At 47.1% G+C, this 25,558-nt stretch overlaps 1 protein-coding gene across 2 annotated transcripts in view; it reads right to left on the bottom strand.

The window, feature by feature from the left end:
- TAB1 (TGF-beta activated kinase 1 (MAP3K7) binding protein 1) overlaps positions 1-25,558 on the bottom strand; it is a 99,734-nt gene that overhangs the window by 23,176 nt on the left and 51,000 nt on the right. For both annotated transcript variants that reach the window (XM_040407138.1, XM_040407139.1), the window contains one exon: positions 20,190-20,303. In XM_040407138.1, the coding sequence (XP_040263072.1) occupies positions 20,190-20,303 (114 nt within the window). The remainder of the gene's footprint in view (positions 1-20,189; positions 20,304-25,558) is intronic.

Raw genomic sequence — 25,558 nt, 5'->3', positions numbered from 1 at the left:
ATTTAAAGTAGTTTACAATATTTTATGAATTCAGACTAATCAGTGTGGGTAGCTGTTATTGGATTCCAAGATAAACTCGAGTTCTAACACCATCTGGATACAGTCTTGTGACACTCACAATATCAGTAAACAAGTACTGAACAACTGCCCAAGAACACATAATATAAGAAAATATAGAAAATGTAATGTGCTATTCATACAGAGATTGAGTTCAACATAATCTGGACTTTCAAAGAAGAAGAAGGGTATACTGAGGAGAAATTAGAAATGTTGCTAATTCAGGGCTACAGATGGCAACCAAGACTTTTAGTGGCCGTTGGCGACATGCCCAGCTGTGTTATACTTGTATGCCAGCCATTTCTGCTAGACCCGCCTCTCAGACACACCCTGTAAAGGATGGCCCACCACTTACAAAAATGTAATTCATGATGAGTTAGCCAGTAAGAAGGCCACAAGGATAACAGGAGATAACAAGAGTCTTCTTCTGATCAGACTATGAATTAACCCTTAGAGGACCTGGCAAATTTCCATGTTTGCTTTTTCTCCCTGCCTTCCCAGAGCCATAACTTTTTTATTTTTCCTTTCACATAGCTGTATGAGGGCTTGTTTTTTTGTAGGACAAGATGTACTTTCTAATGGCATCATTTAATATTGCATATGATATAGTGAGGAGCCGGAAAAAAATTCCTAATGGGGTGGAATTGGAAAATAAACGCAATTCTGACACAGTTTATGGGTTTTCCTATGAAGGAAAACTGACTTGTTAGCTTCATTCTCCAGGTCATACGAGTTCAACGATAACACATTTGCATAGTTTTTCTTGTGGTTTAATACTGAAAACAAAAAATAAAACTTTGCAAAAAATAATTTTTTCTTTTTATCGCCATAATCTGACTCATAACTTTTTTCATATTAAAATCTATGGAGCTCTGTGAGGGCTCATTTTTTCCGAGACAATCCGTACTTTTCAGTGATACCAATTTGGAGTGTGTGACACTTTTGGATCACTTCATTAAAAAAAATTAGTTTTATTTTTGTATTTTTTTTGGGGGGGAGGGTGAATTGACAAAAGACATCTGTCCATCCAGTTCAGCCTGTTATCCTGCAAGTTGATCCAGGGGAAGGCAAAAAAAATCCCTGTGAGGTAGAAGCCAATTTTCCTCATTTTAGGGGAAAAACATTCCTTCCCGACTCCAATCCGAATAACTCCCTGGATCAACGGCCCTTCTCCATAAATCTAATAACTAAGGGTCCATTCACACATCCGTTGTTTCTTTCTTGATCTGTTCCGTTTTTTGCGGAACAGATCTGGACCAGATCTGGATCCATTCATTTTCAATGGGTCCTGAAAAAAATCGGACAGCTCAATGTTTGATTTTTTTTTAGGACCCATTGAAAAAGAATGGGTCCAGATCTGGTCCAGATCTGTTCCGCAAAAAACGGAACAGATCAGGAAAGAAACAACGGACGTGTGAATGGACCCTAAACCTGCAATACTATTACATGATGATGGGAGAGATCTCTGTACCGACCGACCGATAAATATTTTTATATTTTAAAAGTATGGGCGTTACATGGCGAAGCCTATGACTTTTTTTGTTTTTCTAAATTGTTTATTTTTATTTTGGGAAAAGGGGGGTGATTTTCCCCAAAATAATGTTTGTTTGTTTTTTAAGTCACCCTAGGTGACTATATCTAGCAACCGTTAGAGTGCCAAATGTATTCTGTGATGGATATTTACTTATCACAGAACACAGCATTCGCTATATTCTAATACAGTGCTGCCACCTGCAGGCCTGTATTGGAATATACCAGTGATAGGTATCAGAGTCTCAAGCAGGCTCTGGCCTATCATGGTAACGTAACAGCTTCCTGGATGTCAGCTGGGCTGTTACGGACACGGGAGAACATGGCCCCCGCATCTTCACTGCTCAGATACCATGGTCACATATGACCACAGCATCTGAGGGGTTGAATGTCTACGATCGAATTACAGACATTAGCCCCGTGCCTCTGCTGTTTAAAACAGTAGAAACTCGACGGCTATGATGCTTACGAGTGGGCACCATCTTTAAAGTGATGACTTCCGCCGAACATGTATGGCGGAGGTCATCAAGGGGTTAATGCAGGGCAATAATTGCAATACGGCAGTCAATGGTGTACATATGTGGCAATGCTGTAGTAATCATGCATTGGTGCTGTGGGGCGTTAGGCGGGAACAATGTTTATTGGCGGGTAATAGTGAAGTACTAGAGCAGGGATATCGGTGGCGTATCCTTCCACAGCAGGGATAGCAGTATGCTCTCGGGATGGGCTGCCACTTACAAACATTGCTGTGATGGAGCAGAGCCAAAAGCTGCATAATTTTAAATGGTTTTCATATTTAATGTTGACTTTCAGCTGTACGAAGTAGTAACGGAAGAATCAAGAGGAGGAGAGCGTCTGGGGCACTGAAAAACAAAGGGGGGGATTTACCATTGTAGGTGTATTTGAGATTCATTTTTAGACTGGAGTTGCTATACACACATGAGCCAAATTTATAAAATGTTGCACAGTAATAATACATTTGGCATTACATACAATGTGGTTGAGCCTATTTCAGTAAAAGTACATCTGGGGGATGCGTGGAGCTGAGTTTCGACGTTTTAAAAAGTCCTACTTGAAATGTGACTCAAAAGTGATCTACTCTGAAATTCTGTCCAAATTTTCACTCCAAATCATTTGTTGATGAAGGCGCAGTGCTGAAAAAGTCTCAATATTGACCCCATAAATTTGCAACCCCCCCCCCTATTGGCTACTTTTTGACACCAAAATTCTGGTGTGCAGAGCTTGATGAATTCCCCCCAAAGTTCTAGTAGCAGATATATCTGCATATTTTTGGGCTTTTTTTCCCCTCTTCTTGACCCGTACAAACAAGCCAGGCTTCGTTCACACACAGTGTCCACAGTGCAGTTTTTGCCCTGGTTTTCTACCATCACAATTGCTAAGTGTAAACACAGCCACACACCTCTCTATGAACGTCGGGCACCTCTTATCATATTGTATCTGGTGTTACGACGGTGTTGTCGGTATATGAAAGGAGGTTAGAGTTCCTTTTTCATAACATTTAAAATAAAATCTATATAACAGTGACCAAGGTCTCAAGAATACCTAGAATTTGCAAATAGGGACATGCATTTACACCCACGTCAAATCTGCGCTTGATACCCATTTCCAACGCCAGTGGAAAGACTGCCACTGAGTAAATCTTAGGCCCCTTTCACACGGGCGGGTTTTCCGCGAGGGGTGCAATGTGTGACGTGAACGCATTGCACACGCAATGAATCCTGACGCATTCATTTCAATGGGGCTGTGTACGTGAGCAATGTTTTTCACGCATCACTTGTGCGTTGCGTGAAAATCGCAGCATGTTCTATATTCTGCGTTTTTCACGCAACGCAGGCCCCATAGAAGTGAATGGGGCTGCGTGAAAATCGCATAGCATCCGCAAGCAAGTGCTGATGCAATGCGATTTTCACAGATGGTTGCTAAGGAGATGATGTTAATAAATAGGGATGAGCCCCGGGACCCCATTAAAGTCCATTTACTTTATTATTTTGGAATTTGGAAAATAATAGCATTCTTTAATACAAAATGCTAAGTAAAATGTCCATTGAGGGTTAAAAAAACTGATAAAAAAAATTACCTCATCCACTTGATCGCGCAGCCGTTATCATCTTCTTTCAGGACCTGCAAAAGGACCTGCGCTGACGTCATCGCTCTCACCATGTGGTGAGCGCAATGACGTCAGCGCAGGTCCTGCAAGAAGAAGAAAGAAGACGATAACGACTGCACAATCAAGTGGATGAGGTGAGTAATTTTTTCAATTATTTTTTAACCCTCAATGGACATTTTACTTAGCATTCTGTATTACAGAATGCTATTATTTTTCCATTATAACCATGTCAAATAATAAAATCTACAGAACACAGAACCCAAACTTCAGTGAAGAAGTCCGGGTTCGGGTCTGGGAACCAACATTCAATTTTTTTTATCCGCTTTGCACTCGCGCGGAAAAAACTGAACACCGCGAACTCGCGCGGGTTTCCCTGAACCCGTCTGCAACGCATCCGGACTGAATCCGACACGCTCGTCTGCAAGGGGCCTTAGGGTCCATTCACATGTCTGCATAATGGGTCTGCATCTGTTCCCCAATTTTGCGGAACGGGTACGGACCTATTCATTTTCAATGGGGCTGCAAAAGATGCGGACAGCACACCGCGTGCTGTCCGCATCTGCACTTCAGTTCTGCGGCCCCGCAAAAAAAATAGAGCATGTCCTATACTTTTCCACAGCCACAGACAAGAATAGGCATTTCTATCACAGTGCCGGCCAGGTGCGGTCTGCAAAATGCGGAACGCATATGGCCAGTGTCCGTGTTTTGCGGGTGCGCAAAAACAGTTGCGGACGTGTGAATGGACCCTTAAGTGACCTAAAGGCACTACAACTCTTTGTATTCAAATACTGGCCTGTGCTGTTGCACCTGAGATCGAGCTGACTTGGATCCTATGGTTGGTATGTCCCCAAAACGGATGACATCCTCTGATTAACCCTTTCAGTACCGGGACACATTTCACCTTAAATCCCAGGCCGATTTTTGCAAATCTGACATGTGTCACTTTATGTGGTAATAACTTTGGAACGCTTTTACCATATTTTTCGCCCTGTAAGACACACGGGCCCATAAGACGCACCTAGGTTTTAGAGGAGGATAATATTTTGAACCAAAAGGTGTGCATTTGGTGGGTTTTGAACTAATGGTGGTCTGTGAATGGCACTGTTATGGGGATCTGTGGATGACACTGTTATGGGGGGGGGATCTGTGGATGACACTGTTATGGGGGGATTTGTGGATGACACTGTTATGGGGGGATTTGTGGATGACACTGTTATGGGGGGGATTTGTGGATGACACTGTTATGGGGGGGGGATCTGTGGATGACACTGTTATGGGGGGGGATCTGTGGATGACACTGTTATGGGGGGGGATCTGTGGATGACACTGTTATGGGGGGGATCTGTGGATGACACTGTTATGGGGGGGGGGGGGGTCTGTGGATGACACTGTTATGGGGGGGGGTCTGTGGATGACACTGTTATGGGGGGGGGGTGTCTGTGGATGACACTGTTATGGGGGGGGTCTGTGGATGACACTGTTATGGGGGGGGGGGTCTGTGGATGACACTGTTATGGGGGGGTCTGTGGATGACACTGTTATGGGGGGGAATCTGTGGATGACACTGTTATGGGGGGGGATCTGTGGATGACACTGTTATGGGGGGGGGGTCTGTGGATGACACTGTTGGGGGGGTGGGGGGAGATCTGGGGATGACACATATATAGCATCTTATGCTATGTGTCAACCACAGATTCCCCCCCCCCCCCCCACCATAACAGTGTCATCCACAGATCCCCCCCACCCATAACAGTGTCCCTGTGTAAAATAGTGAATGACCCCCAATAAAGGGGATGGGGGCCGGCATCTGGTGTTGTAATGGCAGCGGGGCCCGATGCAGTCACTGTATTCTATTACACCAGGCCCCACCTACTGTAGTATTAATAGGTAATGTGTAGGCATGGGCGCTGTTTTAAACTATAGTAATCCTCTGCAGCATAGAGAAATCCATGTAGTACGGTACTCACTTGAAACTCCTGCAGGCAGGCAGGCAGAGCGGACGGCGGCAGCAGCGTAACGTCATTCACTACGTCACGCGCCTGCTCCTCCCACTTTATGAATAGAGCAGGCGCGTGACATAGTGAATGACGTTACGCTGCCTTGCCTACAGGAGTTTCAAGTGAGTATCGTACTACATGGATTTCTCTATGCTGCAGAGGAATACTATAGTTTAAAACAGCGCCCATGCCTACACGTTACCTAATAATACTACAGTGAGTGGAGCCCGGTGTAATAGAATGCAGTAACTGCACCGTGCCTCGCTGCCATTACAACACCAGATGCCGGCCCCCACCCATCCTCCCTCCCTGCTGATACACAGCCGGCCACTGTGCAGCATCGCGGTGGGCGATGTATCAGTGTAAATGGCAGTAATCCCCCCACTTCTGGGAGAAAAAAAGTGTGTCTTACAGGGCACTTATCCAAACCATTCTGAGATTGTTTTCTCGTGACACATTGTACTTCATGACAGTGGTAATTTAGAGTCGATGAATTTCACCTTTATTTATAAAATATTGAATTTCTCTACTTTTAAGATAGTAATACCTCATAAAATTGTTATCAATCAACATTCCCCATATGTCTGCTTTATGTTGACATAATTTTGTAAATGTCTTTACATTTTTTTAGGACGTTAGGAGGCACCAATTCAGTTATAAAGTGATTTTGAGGGGCTTAGGTAATAGAAACCACCCATAAATGACCCCATTTTAGAAACTAAACCCCTCAATTATTCAAAACTGATGTTACAAACTTTGTTAACCCTTGAGGTGTTCCACAAGAATTAAAGGAAAATGGAGGTGAAATTTAAAAATGTCACTTTTTTGATAGATTTTTTTATGTTAATCAATTTTTTCTTGCAACACAGCAAGGGTTAACAGAAAAATAAACCTCAATTTATATTACTCTGCAGTTTACAGAAATACCCCATATGTGGCGGTAAACTGCTTTATGGGCACGTGGCAGTGGTCAGAAGGAAAGGAGCGCCATATGGATTTTGGAGGCAGATTTCTCCAGAATGGTTTTTAGGCACCATTTTGAATTTAAAGAGACCCTGACGTACCCCTACAGTGGAAACCCTCAAAAAGTGACCCCATTTTGGAAACTACTCCACTTAAAGAGTATATTAACCACTTCACATCCGGGCCATTTACCCCCTTCCTGACCAGGCTTAAAGGGATTCTGTCATCAGAAATTAGCCCTATAAGCTAAACATATGGCGATGTCCCTTGTAAAACACAGAATCCTAAAGTGAGTTTATCAAATGCCCCTGTGGCTCTATATTCATAAAAAAAGCGGTTTATATCACCTGTCAATTACTTCAAAATGTGTCCAAGGGGAAGTCTCATGGTGAAAGGTGCCCGGCTGCAGCCATGTCGTTTAGGCGCCCAGCGCCGCCTTCTGAGCTGAAATCGCCGCCCTCCCTTTCATGCGATCCGCCTACCTCACGTCATCACTGCCTCTCTAACCACCGCTCGCTCCATCCAGATCTTGTACTATTTTGGGGTACATAAGACTTTTTGATCACTTGGTATTACACTTTTTGTGAGGCAAGGTGAAAAAAAATGGCTGTTTTGGCATATTGTTTTATTTTTTTATTTATTTTTTTACAGCATTCACCTGAGGGGCCATATAATGCGATATTTTTATAGAGCAGGTTGTTACGGATGCGGCGATACCTAATATGTCTATAATTTTTATTTTTGTTAAGTTTTACACAGTGAAATCATTTTTGAACAGAATAAAATCTTGTTCTTGTGTTGCCATTTTCCCTAGAGCCCTATTTGTTTATTTTTTTTGGGCGATTGTCTTAGGTAGGGGCTCCTTTTTTTTTTGCAGGATGAGAGGACTGTTTGATTGGTACCATTTTGGGGTACATAAGACTTTTTGATCACTTGGTATTACACTTTTTCTGAGGCAAGGTGACCAGAAAACGGCATTTTTTTACAGCGTTCACCGGACGGGGTGGATCATGTGATAATTTTTATAGAGCCGGTTAATACGGACGCGGCAATACCTAATATGTCTACTTTTCTTTTTTCCCCCTATTTTTTTACAAATTTTTTTAAACTATTTTTGGAAAAGGACGCTTTTTTTTTTTACTTGAAACTTTTAATTTTTTGTAAAAATTATTTTATTTTACTTATTTTTTCACTTTATTTTTTGTCCCACTCTGGGACTTCAACTTTTGGGGGTCTGATACCCTTTACAATGCATTACAATACTTCTATATTGTAATGCATTGGCTGTAAGTGTATTACACATTGTAATACACTTACAGCTTCCTGCTTGTGAGATCCAGGTGGCTGGATCTCACAGGCTGTCACAGAAGGCAGCCACGATGCCTCAGGTGACCCTGATACCAGTACCGTACATGTACGGCGCTGGTATCCTACGGGTTAAAAAGCTGTGTAGCTACTAAGTCCATTCATGGAGATTGTCCTCATTTCTCTACCTCTAGAATCATCTACCTCAAAAAGCTACCGTTATTCTAACATGCTTAACGTGCTAACATAACAAAAACACATTACGGCATAGCCTGCACCAGTAAATAAAAAATATAAAAATAACAAAATAAAGGAAAGGTAGATAATAAAAATGACATAGTGGAAAGTTTTATTCTAGTGCCCTGACTGCTGGACTGTAAAATGACCCGTGAAATAATCCCATACTGTGGAGGTGGTCACACACAATTACACACACAAAAATGAAAAGTATTTTGCTTGGCATTTCCTTGAAGTTTAAAATAGCTGTGGTGGATCTGAAAATAAAGGCGCGATGAGGAACACTTTGAACCTTGTATGAATTACAGCCCTCTGCCATATGGATCCTGACTGCAGCGGTGTTCTGTTTCTGACCGCACACATTTGCCAGTGTTGCTGAAAGTACTAAAATGCACCTCCAGATCTTTATACAGTGTATGGCATTCCTGTGTGTGAACCAGACAATGCTCAAGGTCACTTAATATCAATTTGTCTAGTCTGCCACCACTTACTCCACTGTAAAATAAATAGGTGTCAAAACGTTCAAGTGGCAAATCTTTAAAACTTTTACACATTGGACCTGATATATTGATGCGTCTGCACCTAAAAAGAGGGGGGGGGGGGGGGGCTAAGCAGGAAGAGGCATGGCTTCGCATGACAGCACACCATGTGCTATCCGCATCCTTATGTCCGTTCCGTAGCCCCGCAAAAAAGATAGAACATGTCCTATTCTTGTCCGTTTTGCTGACATTGTTACAATGGATCTGCAAAAATATTGGATTACATTTACCGGTAATCGTTTTTCTTTAAGCATATGACAGCACCCCTGGAGAGACCGCCTTCTCCTTTGGACAGGAAACAGGAACTAGAACGCCTTTTTAAAAGAGGGGTCCTCCCCTCCACCTCCAGTCCTTTCTCACTAAGAAACATAATATCTTACCTTTTTTTGTGGGGGGGGGAATTAACCGGGTGCTGTCATAGGCTCAAAGAAAAACAATTACCGGTAAGTGTAATCCAATATTTCTTTTTCGCCTATGACAGCACCCCTGGAGAATAGGCAAGAATTCTATCTAGGGCGGGACTACAGACTGCAGCACCTTACGGCCAAAGGAAAGACCTTCATTAGAAGGTAGCTGTAGTCTATAAAAAAAAAAGTATGTGCCTAAAAAAAAAGTATGAGGAGAACTCCAGGTAGCTGCTCTACAAATCTGCTCAATCGAAGCTGAAGCTCTCTCTGCCCATGATGTGGAGACTGATCTTGTAGAGTGAGCCCCAAACCCCGAGGGCGGAACTAGTCACTTATAAGAGTTAAGGCAATGGCCTGTGTGATCCACCTAGCAATGGTCTGAGAAGAGGCAGCAGAACCGTTCTTAGCTCCCTGAAACAAAAGCAGCAGACGAGAGGAGGCCCTTCCAAGGCGGAGTAACCTTCAGATATTGTAAAATACACCTCCTAACGTCTAGGCAATGGATTCTTTCTCATTCTTAGGGGAGGCACAGAAGGAAGGTAGCACTATCTCCAGAGAGCGGTGAAAATGAGTAGAGATTTTTGGTAAAAAAAGAAGGATCAGGAGAAATCACTACCCGATCCTCCAAGATAACCAAATAGGGGGGATCAGCAGAGAGTGCACTGACCTCCCTAACCCTTCTAGCCGAGGTAATGGCAAGCAGGAAAGCAAGCTTTAGGTAGAGCATCTTAGGGGAGATACTATCAATCGGCTCAAAGGGGTCAGAAGAGAGGGGGGTTTTGACCTTAGAGACTGGTGATAACTTGGACACAGCTGTAACAAACCTCTTGATCCAGGGATGAACTGCTAGTCTAAACTCAAACAAGGCACTTAATGCCGATATCTGGACTTTTAAAGTACTAGGACTGAGTTTTTTCTTCCAACCTTCGTGCAAGAATTCTAGCACTAGCGGAATTTCAGGAATCTCTAGCACATCCACTTGTCTATTGGCAAATCTAAAAAAGGCCCTCCAAACTCTAAGGTAGAGCTCAGAATTAACCCTCTTCCAACTGGCCAACAAAGTTGTTAACTACCTCTTTAGAAAGACCTCTTCTTTTTAAAATCTCCCTCTCAAGAGCCAAGCAGTCAGATGTAGATTTTTTTACTTCTGGGTGAAAGACTGGACCTTAAGACAGAAGCTCCTGAGACTCCGGAAGCACCCATGGGGTTGCTATTGACATCCTGCGGAGCCAGGAGAGCCAAACTCTTCTCGGCCAGAAGGGGGCTATAACTATTACAGTGGCCTCCTCCTCTCTGATCTTTTTGAGAACCCTCGGTAACATTTTTAGGGGGGGGAAAGGCATAGAGAATGCCCTGTCTCCAAGATTGAGACAATGTGTCCACCGCTTTCGGATGTTCCCCTGGAGATAGGGAATAGAAAACTTCTACCTTTCTGTTTGATCTGGTGGCAAAAAGATCTCCGGATTACCCCATAATGCTGTGACCTGGTTGAAAACCCTCTGATCTAGGAACCACTCCCCCTGGCTTAGGTGGTGACGATTGAGGAAGTCCGCTTTCACATTGTCCGAGCCCTTGAGATGCACCGCAGAAAGAGAAGATAGAGAAGCCTCTGCCAGACTGAATATCTGATGGATAAGGGACATGAGGCCAAGGAGCTCAGAGTCCTAGGAGATAGAGATATCTCTGAGTCAAGCGAGAGTATACATCTGTCCCATTCCTGTAGAATCTGAAGTTATAGAATTCTTGAATGATATTGGGCCCATTCTACTCCTGTAATCGCAGCTGTCATGAGGCCCAACATTGACATGGCCTCTCCTAGGATGACAGACGGGTGCGAGTGAATGTGTTGGACCCTGGACTTGATTTGTAAGGCCTTCTGAAGGGGAAACAGACACTTCTGAGTCTAGAATCATCCCTAGGAAGTTGCACCTCTGGCTTGGACACAAACTGGACTTTTCTATATTTATCTGCCATCCTAGCTTTTCTAGAACTTCCTTCAACCAGGCAATCTGCCTCTGAAGGGCCCGATACGATTGGGACACGAGAAAAAAGTCATCCAGGTAAGGTATGATGACTATCTCTTTCTCCCTCACATGGGTCATCATTTCTGAAACTATTTTCGTGAACACCCTCGGAGCCTGCGAAAGCCCAAAGGGTAAGGCCTGAAATTGAAGATGAAGAACTTTCTGCTCCGATTGGACTGCTACCCTCAGAATCTTTTGATGGCTGGGATGGATAGGGACATGGTAATATGCATCCCTCAGGTCAGTGGCCATAAAGCAGTTCGGAAAAAGATTGCTTACTGCTGACCTGATGGGCTCCATACGAAACCTCTCGTACACCAGATACTGATTTAAGCACTTTAGGTTTATTATAGTCCGAAATGAACCATTTGGTTTCTTGACAAGAAACAGGGGAGAGTAAAACCCTTTTGTCACTTCCTGCTCTGGGATTTTTCTCAATACTTTTTTCTCTATTAGGCCTCATGCACACGACCGTTTTTTTTTAAGGTCCGCAAAAACGGGGTCCGTAGGTTCGTGTTCCGGGACCTTTTTTTCGTCCATGGGTCTTCCTTGATTTTTGGAGGATCCACGGACATGAAAAAAAAGTCGTTTTGGTGTCCGCCTGGCCGTGCGGAGCCAAGCGGATCTGTCCTGAATTACAATGCAAGTCAATGGGGACGGATCCGTTTGACGTTGACACAAAATGGTGCAATTGCAAACGGATCCGTCCCCCATTGACTTTCAATGTAAAGTCAGGAGTCTCTTTTATACCATCGGATCGGAGTTTTCTCCAATCCGATGGTATATTTTAACTTGAAGCGTCCCCATCACCATGGGAACGCCTCTATGTTAGAATATACCATTGGTTTTGTGTTAGATCGTGAAACTCAGATCTGACAGTATATTCTAACACAGAGGCGTTCCCATGGTGATGGGGACGCTTCAGGTTAGAATATACTAAAAGAACTGTGTACATGACTGCCCCCTCCCTCCCCCCCTGTATTTAACTCATTGGTGGCCAGTGCGGCCCCCCCTCCCTTGTATTTAACACATTGGTGGCCAGTGCAGCCGCCCCCCCTCCCTCCCCTGTAGTTAACACATTGGTGGCCAGTGCGGCCGGCCCCCCCTCCCTCCCCTGTAGTTAACACATTGGTGGCCAGTGCGGCCGGCCCCCATCCCTCCCCTGTAGTTAACACATTGGTGGCCAGTGCGGCCGGCCCCCCCTCCCTCCGCTGTAGTTAACACATTGGTGGCCAGTGCGGCCGGCCCCCCCTCCCTCCCCTGTAGTACTGTAGATTCATTGGTGGCCAGTGGGCCCCCCCTCCCTCCCCCTCCTAATTAAAATCTCCCCCCCCTATCATTGGTGGCAGCGGAGAGTACCGATCGGAGTCCCAGTTTAATCGCTGGGGCTCCGATCGGTAACCATGGCAACCAGGACGCTACTGCAGTCCTGGTTGCCATGGTTACTTAGCAATTTTTAGAAGCATTATACTTACCTGCGAGCTGCGATGTCTGTGACCGGCCGGGCGCTCCTCCTACTGGTAAGTGAAAGGTCTGTGCGGAGCATTGCTTATAGCTGCACTGGCCACCAATGTATTAACTGCAGGGGAGGGAGGGGGGGCCGGCCGCACTGGCCACCAATGTGTTAAATACAAAGGAGGGAGGGGGGTCGGCCGCACTGGCCACCAATGTGTTAACTGCAGGGGAGGGAGGGGGGGCAGGCCGCAATGGCCACCAATGTGTTAACTGCAGGGGAGGGAGGGGGGGCCGGCCGCACTGGCCACCAATGTGTTAACTACAGGGGAGGGAGGGGGGGCTGGCCGCACTGGCCACCAATGTGTTAAATACAAGGGAGGGGGGGGGGACCACTGGCCACCAATGAATTTAAAACTGGGGAGGGAGGGGGGGGGTGCAGCACCTGAGGGGTTAATTGTGCGGATCACAGCCCCCTGTAATAGATCGGGTGCTGCCAGGCAGCAGTCATGTACACAGTTCTTAGTATATTCTAACTTGAAGCGTCCCCATCACTATGGGAACGCCTCTGTGTTAGAATATACTGTCGGATCTGAGTTTTCACGAAGTGAAAACTCAGCTCTGAAAAAGCTTTTATGCAGACGGATCTGTGGATCCGTCTGTGTGAAAGTAGCCTACGGCCAAGGACCACGGACGCGGATGCCAATCTCGTGTGCATCCGTGTTTTTTTACGGACCCATTGACTTGAATGGGTCCGTGATCCGTTGTCCGTCAAAAAAATAGGACAGGTCATATTTTTTTGACGGATGCGGCTGCAAAACGGTGCATTTTTCGATTTTTAAAAAAAAAACTGAAAGCGGCACAATGGCCACGGATGCATACAACGGTGTGTGTGCATGAGGCCTTAGAGAGAGAACCTCTGTAATGATAGCTGACTGTTTTGCTGGATCTAACCGGTAATCTGTGACCACAAACCTCCCCCTCTGGAATGCTCTGAAAATTTAATCTTAGGCCTTCCCTTACCACCGAGTTTTATCCAAGCACTCTTAGAAATCTCATGCCAACGATGTGCAAACAGAGACAGACGACCTCCAACAGAGGGCCTGGCGTTATTGTGACTGTTTCTTAGAGGCATCAGACCTGGAAAAAAGAAACCTCTTATTCTTTCTAGTGACATCAGAAAACTGCTTTGCTCTTACCTTTCCCTTAAACCCTTCTTTATTAAATCTAGGACGGAAAGATCTCCTAGGGGTTGACTAGCGGAGGGAAAACCTTTTTTCTTGTCGGAAGCCTTTTCTAAAAGGTCGTCAAGGGCTGGGCCAAACAAAAACTGACCCTGACATGGGATAGCGCAAAGCTTAGCCTTAGAGGAAGTGTCCCCATTTCAGCCCTTTAGCTTAATAGCCCTATGGGCAGAGTTGGATAAGCCCGAAGCCCTGGCGGAGAATCTTAAGGAATCCGCAGAGGCATCAGCCAAGAAATCTAGGGCATTGTTTATAACGGGGAAGGAGGTAAGCAACTTCTCCCTAGGGGTATCCCCTTTAATGTGGGCCTCTTACTCTCCCATCCACACTTTTAGGGACCTAGCGACAGAGGTAGCAGCACTAGCAGGTTTAAAGGCTGCTGCAGAGGCCTCCCAATTTTTCTTTAGGTAAACCTCTGCCCTTCTGTCCATTGGGTACTTAAGGGAACCCATATTTTCAAAGAGAATTTTTCCAGGACATCTTAGCATCCAGCTTTGGGACCCTATCCCAGGGGGCGAAGACCTCTTCATTAGGCTACTTTCACACTAGCGTTCGGGGCTCCGCTTGTGAGTTCCGTTTGAAGGCTCTCACAAGCGCCCCGAACGGATCCGTCCAGCCCTAATGCATTCTGAGTGGATGCAGATCCGCTCAGAATGCATCAGTTTGGCACCGTTTGTCCTCCGCTCCGCTCAGCAAGCGGACACCTGAACGCAGCTTGCAGCGTTCGGGTGTCCGCCTGGCCGTGCGGAGGCAAACGGATCCGTCCAGACTTACAATGTAAGTCAATGGGGACGGATCCGTTTGAAGTTGACACTATATGCTCAATTTTTAAACGGATCCGTCCCCCATTGACTTTCAATGTAAAGTCAAAACGGATCCGTTTGCATTATCATGATAATTTTTCATGGTAATGCAAACGGATCCATTCTGAACGGATCTAAGCGTTTGCATTATAGGTGCGGATCCGTCTGTGCAGATACCAGACGGATCCGCACCTAACGCAGGTGTGAAAGTAGCCTTAAACGGATATTTCCGTTTAACAGAGGAAGGAACGAAAAACTTCCTACCTGGTCTCTTCCATTGCCTGGCGATTACCGTCTGAATGTTCTTATGTACATCAAACACCTTCCTCTTTCTAGGACCTAGGCCCTCAAACAGAGTCTTGCACCGATTGCTGAGGTCTTTGATCATCCAATCCCATAGTAGCTCTAACCGCCTTGACTAGGGAGATAGTGTTCTCAGTATGAAACAGCAGTTTCCCTGCGGCCTCGTCCTCAGAAGAATTGTCCAATGACAAACACTCTCCTTCTTCCTCCAACCCAGATAGAATATCGCCGTCACTGGAGTCCCCCCCCCTGCAGCAGCAGAAGTACTGGGGCGACATTTAATCAATCCGCTAACCGACTCTCTGACCTCATCCCTGATCATCTGCTTAACCCCTTAAAGGGACACTGACAGGCCTAATAAGCATATTTAGGTATATATATATATATATATATATATATATATGACAGTACAGGTCTTATAAAGTGTATTAAAATCATCTAAGTATCCCCCCTGTCCACCTTATAAATACAGTAAACTGAAGTTTTATAACCTGCTTGAATTGTCTTCAATCTGCCCAAGGGGCGGCGTTTCATCTCCACTTGCGTCCAGCCAGCCGCCCCAACTGCCGTTTTGAAGCGCCGCCCAGCTCATCAATATTCACTTCGCTGGGCGGCTACTACTGTCCCCGACTGCACAAGATCCGGCGCATGCCCAATACAATCCTATGGGCATCGGCCTCCGTCTCATCTTCAGCGCATGCGCCCGGAACCCTCACTGGCCGGGATCACATCGCGCCTGCGTACAGTCTGCATCTTAGAGGCCGCTTCAGCCTCTGCATTATGCGCATGCGCCGGGCACTGTTCAGCGCATCGCTTCAGAGCGGGGACAGCAGAAGCCGCCCAGCAAAGTGAATATTGATGAGCTGGGCGGTGCTTCAAAACGGCAGTTGTGGCGAGGCTGGCTGGGCGCAAGTGGAGATGAAACGCCGCCCCTTGGGCAGATTGAAGGCAATTCAAGCAGGTTATAAAACTTCAGTTTACTGTATTTATAAGGTGGACAGGGGGGATACTTAGATGATTTTAATACACTTTATAAGACCTGTACTGTCATATATATACCTAAATATGCTTATTGGGACTGTCAGTGTCCCTTTAAGGACTTGGCCCTATTTCACATTACGGACTTGGCCATTTTTTGCAAATCTGACCAGTGTCACTTTAAGTGGTGATAACTTTAAAACGCTTTGACTTATCCAGGCCATTCTGAGATTGTTTTTTCATCACATATTGTACTTCATGACACTGGTAAAATGAAGTAAAAAAAAAAAACATTTTTATTTATAATAAAAAACCAAATTTACCCCAAAAAAATTCTACTTCTATAATACATAGTAATACCTCTAAATATAGCTATTACTTTACATACCCATATGTCTACTTCATGTTTGGATCATTTTGGGAATGATATTTAATTTTTTGGGGATGTTACAAGGCTTAGAAGTTTAGTAGCAAATCTTGAAATTTTTCAGACATTTTCTAAAACCCAATTTTTAAGGACCAGTTCAGGTCTGAAGTCACTTTGCGAGGCTTACATAATAGAAACCACCCAAAAATGACCACATTCTATAAACTACCCCCCTCAAGGTATTCAAAACTGATTTTACAAACTTTGTCAACCCTTTAGGTGTTCCACAAGAATTCATGGAAAATAGAGATACAATTTCAAAATTTCACTTTAGCTGATTTTCCATCTTAATAATTTTTTTAAAGTTACAAAGCAAGGGTTAACAGCCAAAGCAAACTCAATATTTATGGCCCTGATTCTGTAGTTTACAGAAACACCCCATATGTGGTCGTAAACTACTGTACGGGCACACGGCAGGGCGCAGAAGGAAAGGAATGCCATACGGTTTTTGGAAGGCAGATTTTGCTGGACTGTTTTTTTTTACACCATTTTAAGTCCCCCTGATGCAACCCTAGAGTAGAAACTCCATAAAAGTGACCCCATCTAAGAAACTACACCCCTCAAGGTATTCAAAACAGATTTTGAACCCTTTAGGTGTTCCACAAGAGTTATTGGCAAATGGAGATGAAATTTCAGAATTTAAATTTTTGGGCAAATTTTCCATTTTAATAAATTTTTCCCAGTAACAAAGCAAGGGTTAACAGCCAAACAAAACTCAATATTTATGGCCCTGATTCTGTAGTGGACTGGACAGTTTTTTTTGACACCATGTCCCATTTGAAGCACCCCTGATGCACCCCTAGAGTAGAAACTCCAAAAAAGTGGCCCCATTTTAGAAACTACGGGATAGGGTGGCAGTATTGTTGGTACTAGTTTAGGGTACATATGATTTTAGGCAAGATAACAAGAAATAACTGTTACACAATGATTTCATTTTTGAAGCAAAATAAATCATGTTTTAGTGTTTCCATAGTCTGAGAGCCATAATTTTTTCAGTTTTTGGGCGATTACCTTGGGTAGGGTATGATTTTTGCGGGATGAGATGACGGTTTTATTGGCACTATTTTGGGGTGCGTGTGACTTTTTGATCGCTTGCTATTACACTTTTTGTGATGTAAGGTGACATAAAATGGTTTATTTAGCACAGTTCTTATTTTTTACGGTGTTCCTCTCAGGGGTTAGGTCATGTGATATTTTTATAGAGCCGGTCAAAACGAACGTGGCGATACCAAATATGTATACTTTTTATTTATTTATGTAAGTTTTACACAATAACAGCTTTTTTAAAAAATAAAAAATGATGTTTTAGTGTCTCCATATTCTGAGCCATAGTTTTTTTTATTTTTTGGGCGATTGTTTTTTATTTTTAGGGGCTAATTTTTTGCGGGATGAGGTGACGGTTAGATTGGTACTATTTTGGTGGGCAAACGCCTTTTTGATCGCTTGCTGTTGTACTTTTTGTGATGTAAGGTGACAAAAAAATTGTTTATTGAGCACAGTTTTTATTTATTATTTTTTACGGTTTTCATCTGAGGGGTTAGGTCATGTGATATGTTTATAGAGCCGGTCGATACGGACGCGGCGATACCTAATATGTATACTTTTTTTTTTCCCCTATTTCTTACCAATTTTTTTTAACTTTATTTGGGGAAAATGATGTTTTTGTTTGGGGAAAACTTTTTTTTTTCAACTTTTTTTTTTCACTTTATTTTTTGTCCCACTTTGGGACTTGAACTTTTGGGGGTCTAATCCTTTACAATGCATTCCAATACTTCTGTATTGGAATGCATTGGCTGTATGAGTAACACTGTGTGTATTACTCATACAGCTTCCGGCCTGAGAGATCCAGGGGGCTGGATCTCACAGGCTCTTCACCGGAAAGCAGCGCGCTGTCTTCCATGCCATCGGGTCCCCCCCACAGCCCCATGGGGACCCGATGGCACCGCCGACCACCGCACCAGGTAAAAGCCGCAAACCGCAGGTCTGAATTGACCTGAGGTTTGCGGCGATCGCCGACACGAGGGGGGTCACAGGACCCCCCGCGCATTTAGCCGTGGTGCCTGCTCAATGATTTGAGCAGGCACCATTTTCCGATCACCGCCCGCCGGGCGGCAGTGATCGGAACTATAGATGACGTACTGGTACGTCATGGGTCCCTAAGGGGTTAATACTGCTCATCAAGGATGGAGCTTCCTCCTCCATTAACTTGCTGACACATCTTTGACAAAGGGGTTTAGCCCATGCAGAGGGTAGCTTCTGTTTACAAACCGCACACCCCCTCTTTTTAGCTCTGGAGGACTTCCTGGATGACTCCTTAGACACAAACAAACATAACCCCATAAGCAATACTAAATTAAAATCTGCTGGGGAATGACTCCTCTTACCCCACCATGGTACCGATGTATCATTGGTGGTCTCAACGTGCTGAACCTGCTCCATTCCTTACACAGCAAACTCCGGTGGAATGGGAAACTGCCAGCTCTTTAGTCCGCATGGCAGTGAGCTGGCTGGGCATTTTGTACTCGGCGCGCGCTGCGGGCTCCGTCCCTTTCCGATCCGCAGCGTCAGCTTCGTCCCACCGCCGCACCCGGAAGTCCAGACACACGCGGGCCGACGGCCGAACATGCGAACACGGTCGCAGAAGACCCAGAAGGTACAAACCCCCCCCCCAGGTCCAGGGAAGGGGACTGAAGGTGAGGGACTCTGGAGCCCATACTTAGCAGTGGCTCCCCATGGAGACTTACGCCGCTTGGGGTAACCCTCCTCACTTGCATAAATTGCCAGTCCCCCGCAGCTCTAATAGTATCCGATTCCTTCCTGTCTCTTAGGACAGGAAACAGAACTGGAGGTGGAGGGGAGGACCCCTCTTTTAAAAAGGCGTTCTGGTTCCCGTTTCCTGTCCAGAGGAGGAGGCGGTCTCTCTAGGGGTGTTGTCATAGGCGAAAGAGAAAAAACAATGCCATACGAAACGTCATCCACTTTATTTGCGGATCCACAATTTGTGGACCGCAAAACACCTACGGTCGTGTGAATGTAGCCTAATATAAGTCACAGCTCAGTATCATTCAACTGAAGCCTGAGCTGCACTATCAAGCACAGAAGCTGTACAATGTACATTGCTGTGTTTGGTAAGCTGTGAGGAGGCCACACGGCCTTTTCAAACAGCTGACTGGTTCGGGTACCAGGAGTCAGACTTTGAATGACCAGATATTGATGACCTAGCCTGAGGATGGGCCATCAATATAAAAATGTTGAGACAAATCCTTTAAATTATATGATGTTCAAATTCTGCTGGTCCCTTGGAATATGTATGTGCTTAAGGCCTCATGCACACGGCCGTGTTCCGCGGCCGAGAGCGGTCCGTGGTAACCCGGCCGGGATTCCTTCTGACAGCAGGAGCGCACGGCGTCATTGGTTGCTATGAAGTCATGCGCTTCATGCCGCCGCTGCTGTACAGTGATACACTCGTATAGATCATACCAGTGTATCACTGTACAGCAGCGACGGCATGAAGTGCACGGCGTCATTGCAACCAATGACGCCGTGCGCTCCTGCTGTCAGAAGGAATCCTGGCCGGGTTACCACGGACCGCTCTCGGCCGCGGAACACTGCCGTGTGCATGAGGCCTTATAAGCACTTGGCAAACATTCATCTGACCTAATAGAGGGCATGCCAGCAGGGATTCAACAAGCAGAGAACAAGTAGAAATCGACAATCAGAAATGTTGCATATAATAATAACTTGTTAGCTTAGGTATAAGACAAATCATAAGTGTTTGCATTTATACTGACATACCAAGCTGGGATAGTCGGAATATCTCATCTTCATTTTCGGTTGTGTGATCAGCATTAAGCTGTGTGACCTGCAGTCCATCCACTGTAGATTTGCATAGCAGAGCTCTGTTGGTACCTGCAAATTACAAAAATGCAAATTTGTTCATTTTCAATAAACTTATTTCGTTTTTGCCCATTATCTAAAAGAAATGTGTCAGTGAAGTGTGCCTTGAAATACAGAACAAAATGAACATATACCGGTAATAGTATAAAAATTAAATAGTATGAAAAATAGTTAAAGGGGTTATCCAAACCCTATAATGCCCCCTCTAATGGCCAGGCCCCTCATATAGATTATACCTACCTCACTTCCTGGAACCCGCGTTGCTTCTGATTACCATGTGGCTGCCGCTGCATCTTCCTGTCAAAACATCCACCGACAAATTGGGGCAACCAATAGCAGGTCGCTACAGGGACGAGCCTCTTTAGCGTCACCCGTGATGCTAGGGAGGCTCGTCCCAGTCACGGCCTACTATTGGCTGATGCCCGCCACGCCCCCCTCAAGTATGTTTTGATCCGTGCACCGGGGTGATGCAGCGGCGGACATGCAGACCTCAGGAGCAACACTGGTGCCAGGGAGCAAGTTAAGTACAACCTGTGTGAGGGGCCCGAGCATTAGAGGGGGCATTATAGGGGTTGGATAACCCCTTTTAATAGTAGAAATTACTATTACAATGCCTGGTCATATTTTCCAAAGGGGATTAAATGTTGGCAGTATCTGCTGCTACTTGCACAAATATCCATATATTAGCAGCACATGCTGGTGGTTTCGCTAACCACAAACTATTCTCCAACTCAGACTCTATCCACATCTTGTTTTCTGTGTACAATGACATAGCTACGACTGTGCACAGTTTCACATCTGCATTGAAGGGTCCATTTGGAACCTCAATCACAGGTTTAGTCAAAAAAAAGCCAGAAGGAAATAAGGCTATACTATTTGTTGTAGTAAAATTATGAACCCCATTATAGTCAGTGGCATTTGTGGTGGATCCGGAACTGCTGTTACTTTTGTTTTTATGTTCCTATAGTGGAACAGAAGAAGCCGGACTGAGGGCGTAGCATAGGGGGAGGCGAACATGACAGGGGGTGGTTTAAGGAGACCCCTCCCTGGTCATGGTTAGGGATTGGTAGGTTTGAGTTGGTGGGAGGGGAACAAAGGGGTTAAGAGGGGATGCGTGGTAGGAGACAGGGGCCATTTTGTGCGTACTGACCGCCATCCAGACGCGCAATGGAGGTGCTGATATCGCAGCTTAGGGCAGCGGCAGCGGAGAAAGGCGAGGACTGGCTGCAGGGTCGGATCCAGGAGTTGCTGCAGGGGGTGGCAGAGGCGCCCGCTTTGCCTCTGCCTCAGACGTCCCGGCCGCGGCGGTCCGTACCGCCGGCGCGCCTTAGTCAAGAGATGGCGCCCCCTAGGGCTCAGCGCCGAAAAAGGAGCCCCTCAAGGGACCCTTCACGCCTGGGGCAGTCTGTGCCTGTGCCTCCACGGACGCCCAGGCGTGGGAGGAATCCTGGCAAGCGGCGGAGCTCGGCTGCAGGCTGTGCCAGGCCTGCCCGGCGTGATGGACGGCGGTTGGAGGCGGGACCCGGTGCGGCAGGCCCAGTCCATGGAGCGGTGACTGGGGCCTCTCAGCGTGGGAGAGGTGGACAGAATGGCGGAGCTGCTGCAGGCCAGGAGGCAGGAGGCAGCAGGCTCCCGGCGGTGATGTCCGGCAGTAGAGAGGGGGAGGGGCCGGCCCTCCTTGAAGAATTTGCCTCTAGCAGTGGATCTTCGTCCGGTGGAGGGGTGCGACGCCTGGAAGAAGATGCCCCTGGAGGATCTGCGCAGAGACCGGCTCTTCTGGATGCAGGACCTGCGGCTGGTGGGGTCACAGCACCCACGCAGCCAGGTGAGACACCTTGGGGACCGTTAGTGCAGCTGGGGGCTAGTTTGGCTGGGGCTGGGGGTGGGGGAGCCCACCTTGATTTGAGCAGAGGTTTAGGTCAGTTACTGGGGGGTTTGGCGGGGCTGGCGGCTAGCTGGGGGGCTGGGGGCCTGTCACCGTTGCCTGTTTGGGGGGCGTCGGGGGGTCCCTGTGGGGTACAGAGTTGTGGGGGTACGGTTGCGGAGGTGCGCGCGGCTAGCGTGTCAGTGCAGACGCAGGCCGGTGGAGTGGTGGAGGGGGGTGAGTCTCGGTTAGATGACCGGGCAAAAGGTGAAGTTTATGTTTGCTTTGAGGGGCCGCTGGGGGCCCATTTGAAGCAGGAGGTGAGGGATCGGATCTGGAAGGGGGAGTATGTGGATATTTTTTCGCTGCTCCCTCTTGAGAAGTTTAACCTGGATAGGGTGAGGAAGGATGAGGGGAAAAGGGAGGAGGAGGAGAAGAGGAGGCATAGGTTGATACCGCGGACGTTTGCGAACTGGTTGCAGGCTTTCGCGATATTGGCTAGTGTTATAGGGGAGAAGGAGCCGGAATGTTGTTCCGCTCTTTTTTGTTATCTGGACGCGATAGGGGAGGCCTATCGGGTGTATGGGGGGCTGGCCTGGCTGCGCTACGATGAGCAGTTTCGGCAGCGGAAGGCGGTGCGGCAGGGTATTCGGTGGGACCACAAGGATATCGCGCTGTGGTTAAAGGTTACAGCGCCGGTAAGGGGGGGTCAGTCCTTTCGAGGGGAGGTGGGGGGAGGAGGCCAGTCGGGTTTTGCGTCAGCATCCGCGAAAGGGCTGTGCTTCCTGTTTAATGAAGGGGGATGCAAGTTCGGGGCAAAGTGCAAGTTCAAGCACGAGTGCTCAACTTGCGGGGGGGCACATGGAGCGGCGAGGTGCTTTAAAGGGGGGAAGCATAGGGGAGGGGATAATTCTGGAAAAGGGGGCGACGCCGGTGCGGCTAGCAAGGATGGTCCCGTACCTCGATAGGTACCCGGATAGGGGAGCGGCGGAGTTGTTAAAAAATGGGTTTGCGTTTGGTTTTCGGATTCCGTTTGTTTCGTCTGAAGCGGTTTTGGTTAGGAAGAACTTGCGGTCGGCTAGGGAGCACCCGGAGGTAGTCACGGAAAAACTGGCAAAGGAGGTTAGGTTGGGTAGGATGGCGGGACCCTTTTTGGAGCCTCCTTTAGCGGCACTGCGTTTGTCGCCATTGGGGGTGGTTCCAAAGAAGGAGGCTAATAAATTCAGGCTGATTCACCATCTGTCCTTCCCTAAGGGAACGTCGGTCAATGATGGTATTGACCCGGCGATGTGTTCCGTGGTCTATACTTCATTTGATGCGGCAGTGGCATTGGTGAGGGGGTATGGGCAGGGAGCCTTAATGGCAAAGACCGACATTGAGGCGGCTTTTAGGCTGTTGCCAGTGCATCCAGATAGCTTGCATCTGTTGGGGTGTTTTTGGAATGGGGGTTTTTTCGTGGACCGTTGTTTACCAATGGGGTGCTCCTTATCGTGTGCTTACTTTGAGGCGTTTAGTTCTTTTTTAGAGTGGGCAGTTCGGGATGCGTCAGGGTGCGAGTCGGTCATCCATTATCTGGATGATTTCCTTTGTGTGGGTCCGGCTCAGTCCCGGGTGTGTTCAGTCTTGTTGAACACGTTGTTTGCGTTGTTTGAGGCGTTTGGGGTTCCGTTGGCGGGGGAAAAGACGGTGGGTCCGGTTACGGAATTGAGCTTCTTAGGGATAGTAATAGACTCTGGGAGGATGGAGTGCAGGTTGCCATTGGATAAGGTGGAGGACCTTAGGCAAGCAGTGGCGAGGGCGGGGAGATTGGAAAAAATCAAATTGAGGGATTTGCAGTCTCTTCTGGGGAAGCTCAACTTTGCATGCCGGGTTATGCCGATGGGGAGGATTTTCTGTAGGAGGTTGGCGGGGGCCACGGGGGGGGTTCAGGCCCCTCATCATTTTGTACGGTTGGGTCGGGAGTTGAAGGCTGATTTGCGAGTTTGGGGTATGTTTTTGGAACAATATAATGGGCGTTCTTTGTTCATGGAGGAGGTTAGTTCGTTTGATTTTGATTTGTTTTCTGATGCGGCGGGGGGTTGCGGTTTTGGGGTCTATCTGGGGGGCCAGTGGTGCGCGGGCAGGTGGCCGGACAGTTGGGTTAGTAAGGGATGGGTGCGTAACCTAGCGTTATTAGAGCTGTTTCCGATTGTCGTTGCGGTGTTGTTGTGGGGGGACCTGTTTCGTAATAGGACGGTTCGGTTCCACTGCGACAATTTGGGGGTAGTGCAAGCAATTAATAGTTTGTCGGCTTCTTCACCATTGGTTGTGCGGCTGCTACAAAAATTGGTGTTAGAATGCCTGCTACTCAATGCGTGGGTCGTGGCGGTTCACGTGCCCGGTGTGGATAACTGTATTGCTGATGCCCTCTCTCGTTCGCAGTGGGACCGTTTTCGGCAGCTGGCTCCTGGAGCAGCGGAGGTCGGCTTGGAGTGTCCGGCGGGGATTTGGGAAATCCTGGAACCGCGGTGATGGGTTTGATTCGGGCATCCTTGGCGCCTGTGACATGGGATAAGTATGCTGGAGCTTGGCGGGGGTGGGAAGAGTGGAAGGTGAAGTTGGGGGTGGGGGAGCGGGAGGATCTTGAGATCCCCCTGTTGTTGTTTATTGGTCATTGTAGGGAGGAAGGATGGTCTGTCACCAGGATGAATGGTTGGATCGCGGGCGTGGCTTTTGGGTGTCGCTTGCGGGGTATGGTCGACATTACTAAGGCTTTTTTGGTGAGGAGGGCATTAAAGGGGTGGCGCAGGGATGGTACGGGGAAGGATTCTCGCCGCCCAGTGTCGTTTGTGATGTTGTTGCAGTTGGGTGGGACATTGGCGGATGTGTGCACATCGCCATGGGAGGTGCGTTTGTTTCGCTTAGCGTTTTCATTGGCATTTTTCGGGGCTTTGAGAGTGGGGGAGCTGGTCTGCCCGGCAACGGATAGGGTGGGGGGCCTGTTGTGTGATGATGTGGATGTTTTTCCGGACCGGATGGAGATAGTTTTGCGGCGGTCCAAGACTGATGTGGAGGGAAGAGGCAGGCGGCTGGTGTTGTTTAGTGTCCCGGAGTGTGAAATGTGTCCTGTTCGCTGTTGGCATGATTACGGTTGTGAAAGGGGTAGGGTGGCCACCCCCCTGTTGGTGCATGCGGATGGGGCCTTTTTGTCTAGGTTTCAGTTCACGGCAGTTTTCAGACGGTGCTTGGTTCAGTTGGGTCTGGGGGATGCGGGTTATGCTAGTCATTCTTTTCGGATAGGGGCGGCGACAGAGGCTGCCAGGTGGGGTTTGGGGGAGGAGGTCATCAAGAAGATCGGGAGATGGGAGTCAGTGCGGTTCAGGTCTTATGTGCGCCTGGAAGGGCTTGGGGGGTGGTGACTTGT

Source organism: Bufo bufo, chromosome 9 (genome assembly GCF_905171765.1).
Source record: "Bufo bufo chromosome 9, aBufBuf1.1, whole genome shotgun sequence".
Taxonomy (NCBI): Eukaryota; Metazoa; Chordata; class Amphibia; order Anura; family Bufonidae; genus Bufo; species Bufo bufo.
Note: the sequence above shows the minus strand (reverse complement) of the source record. Positions and strands in the feature narration are given on the sequence as shown.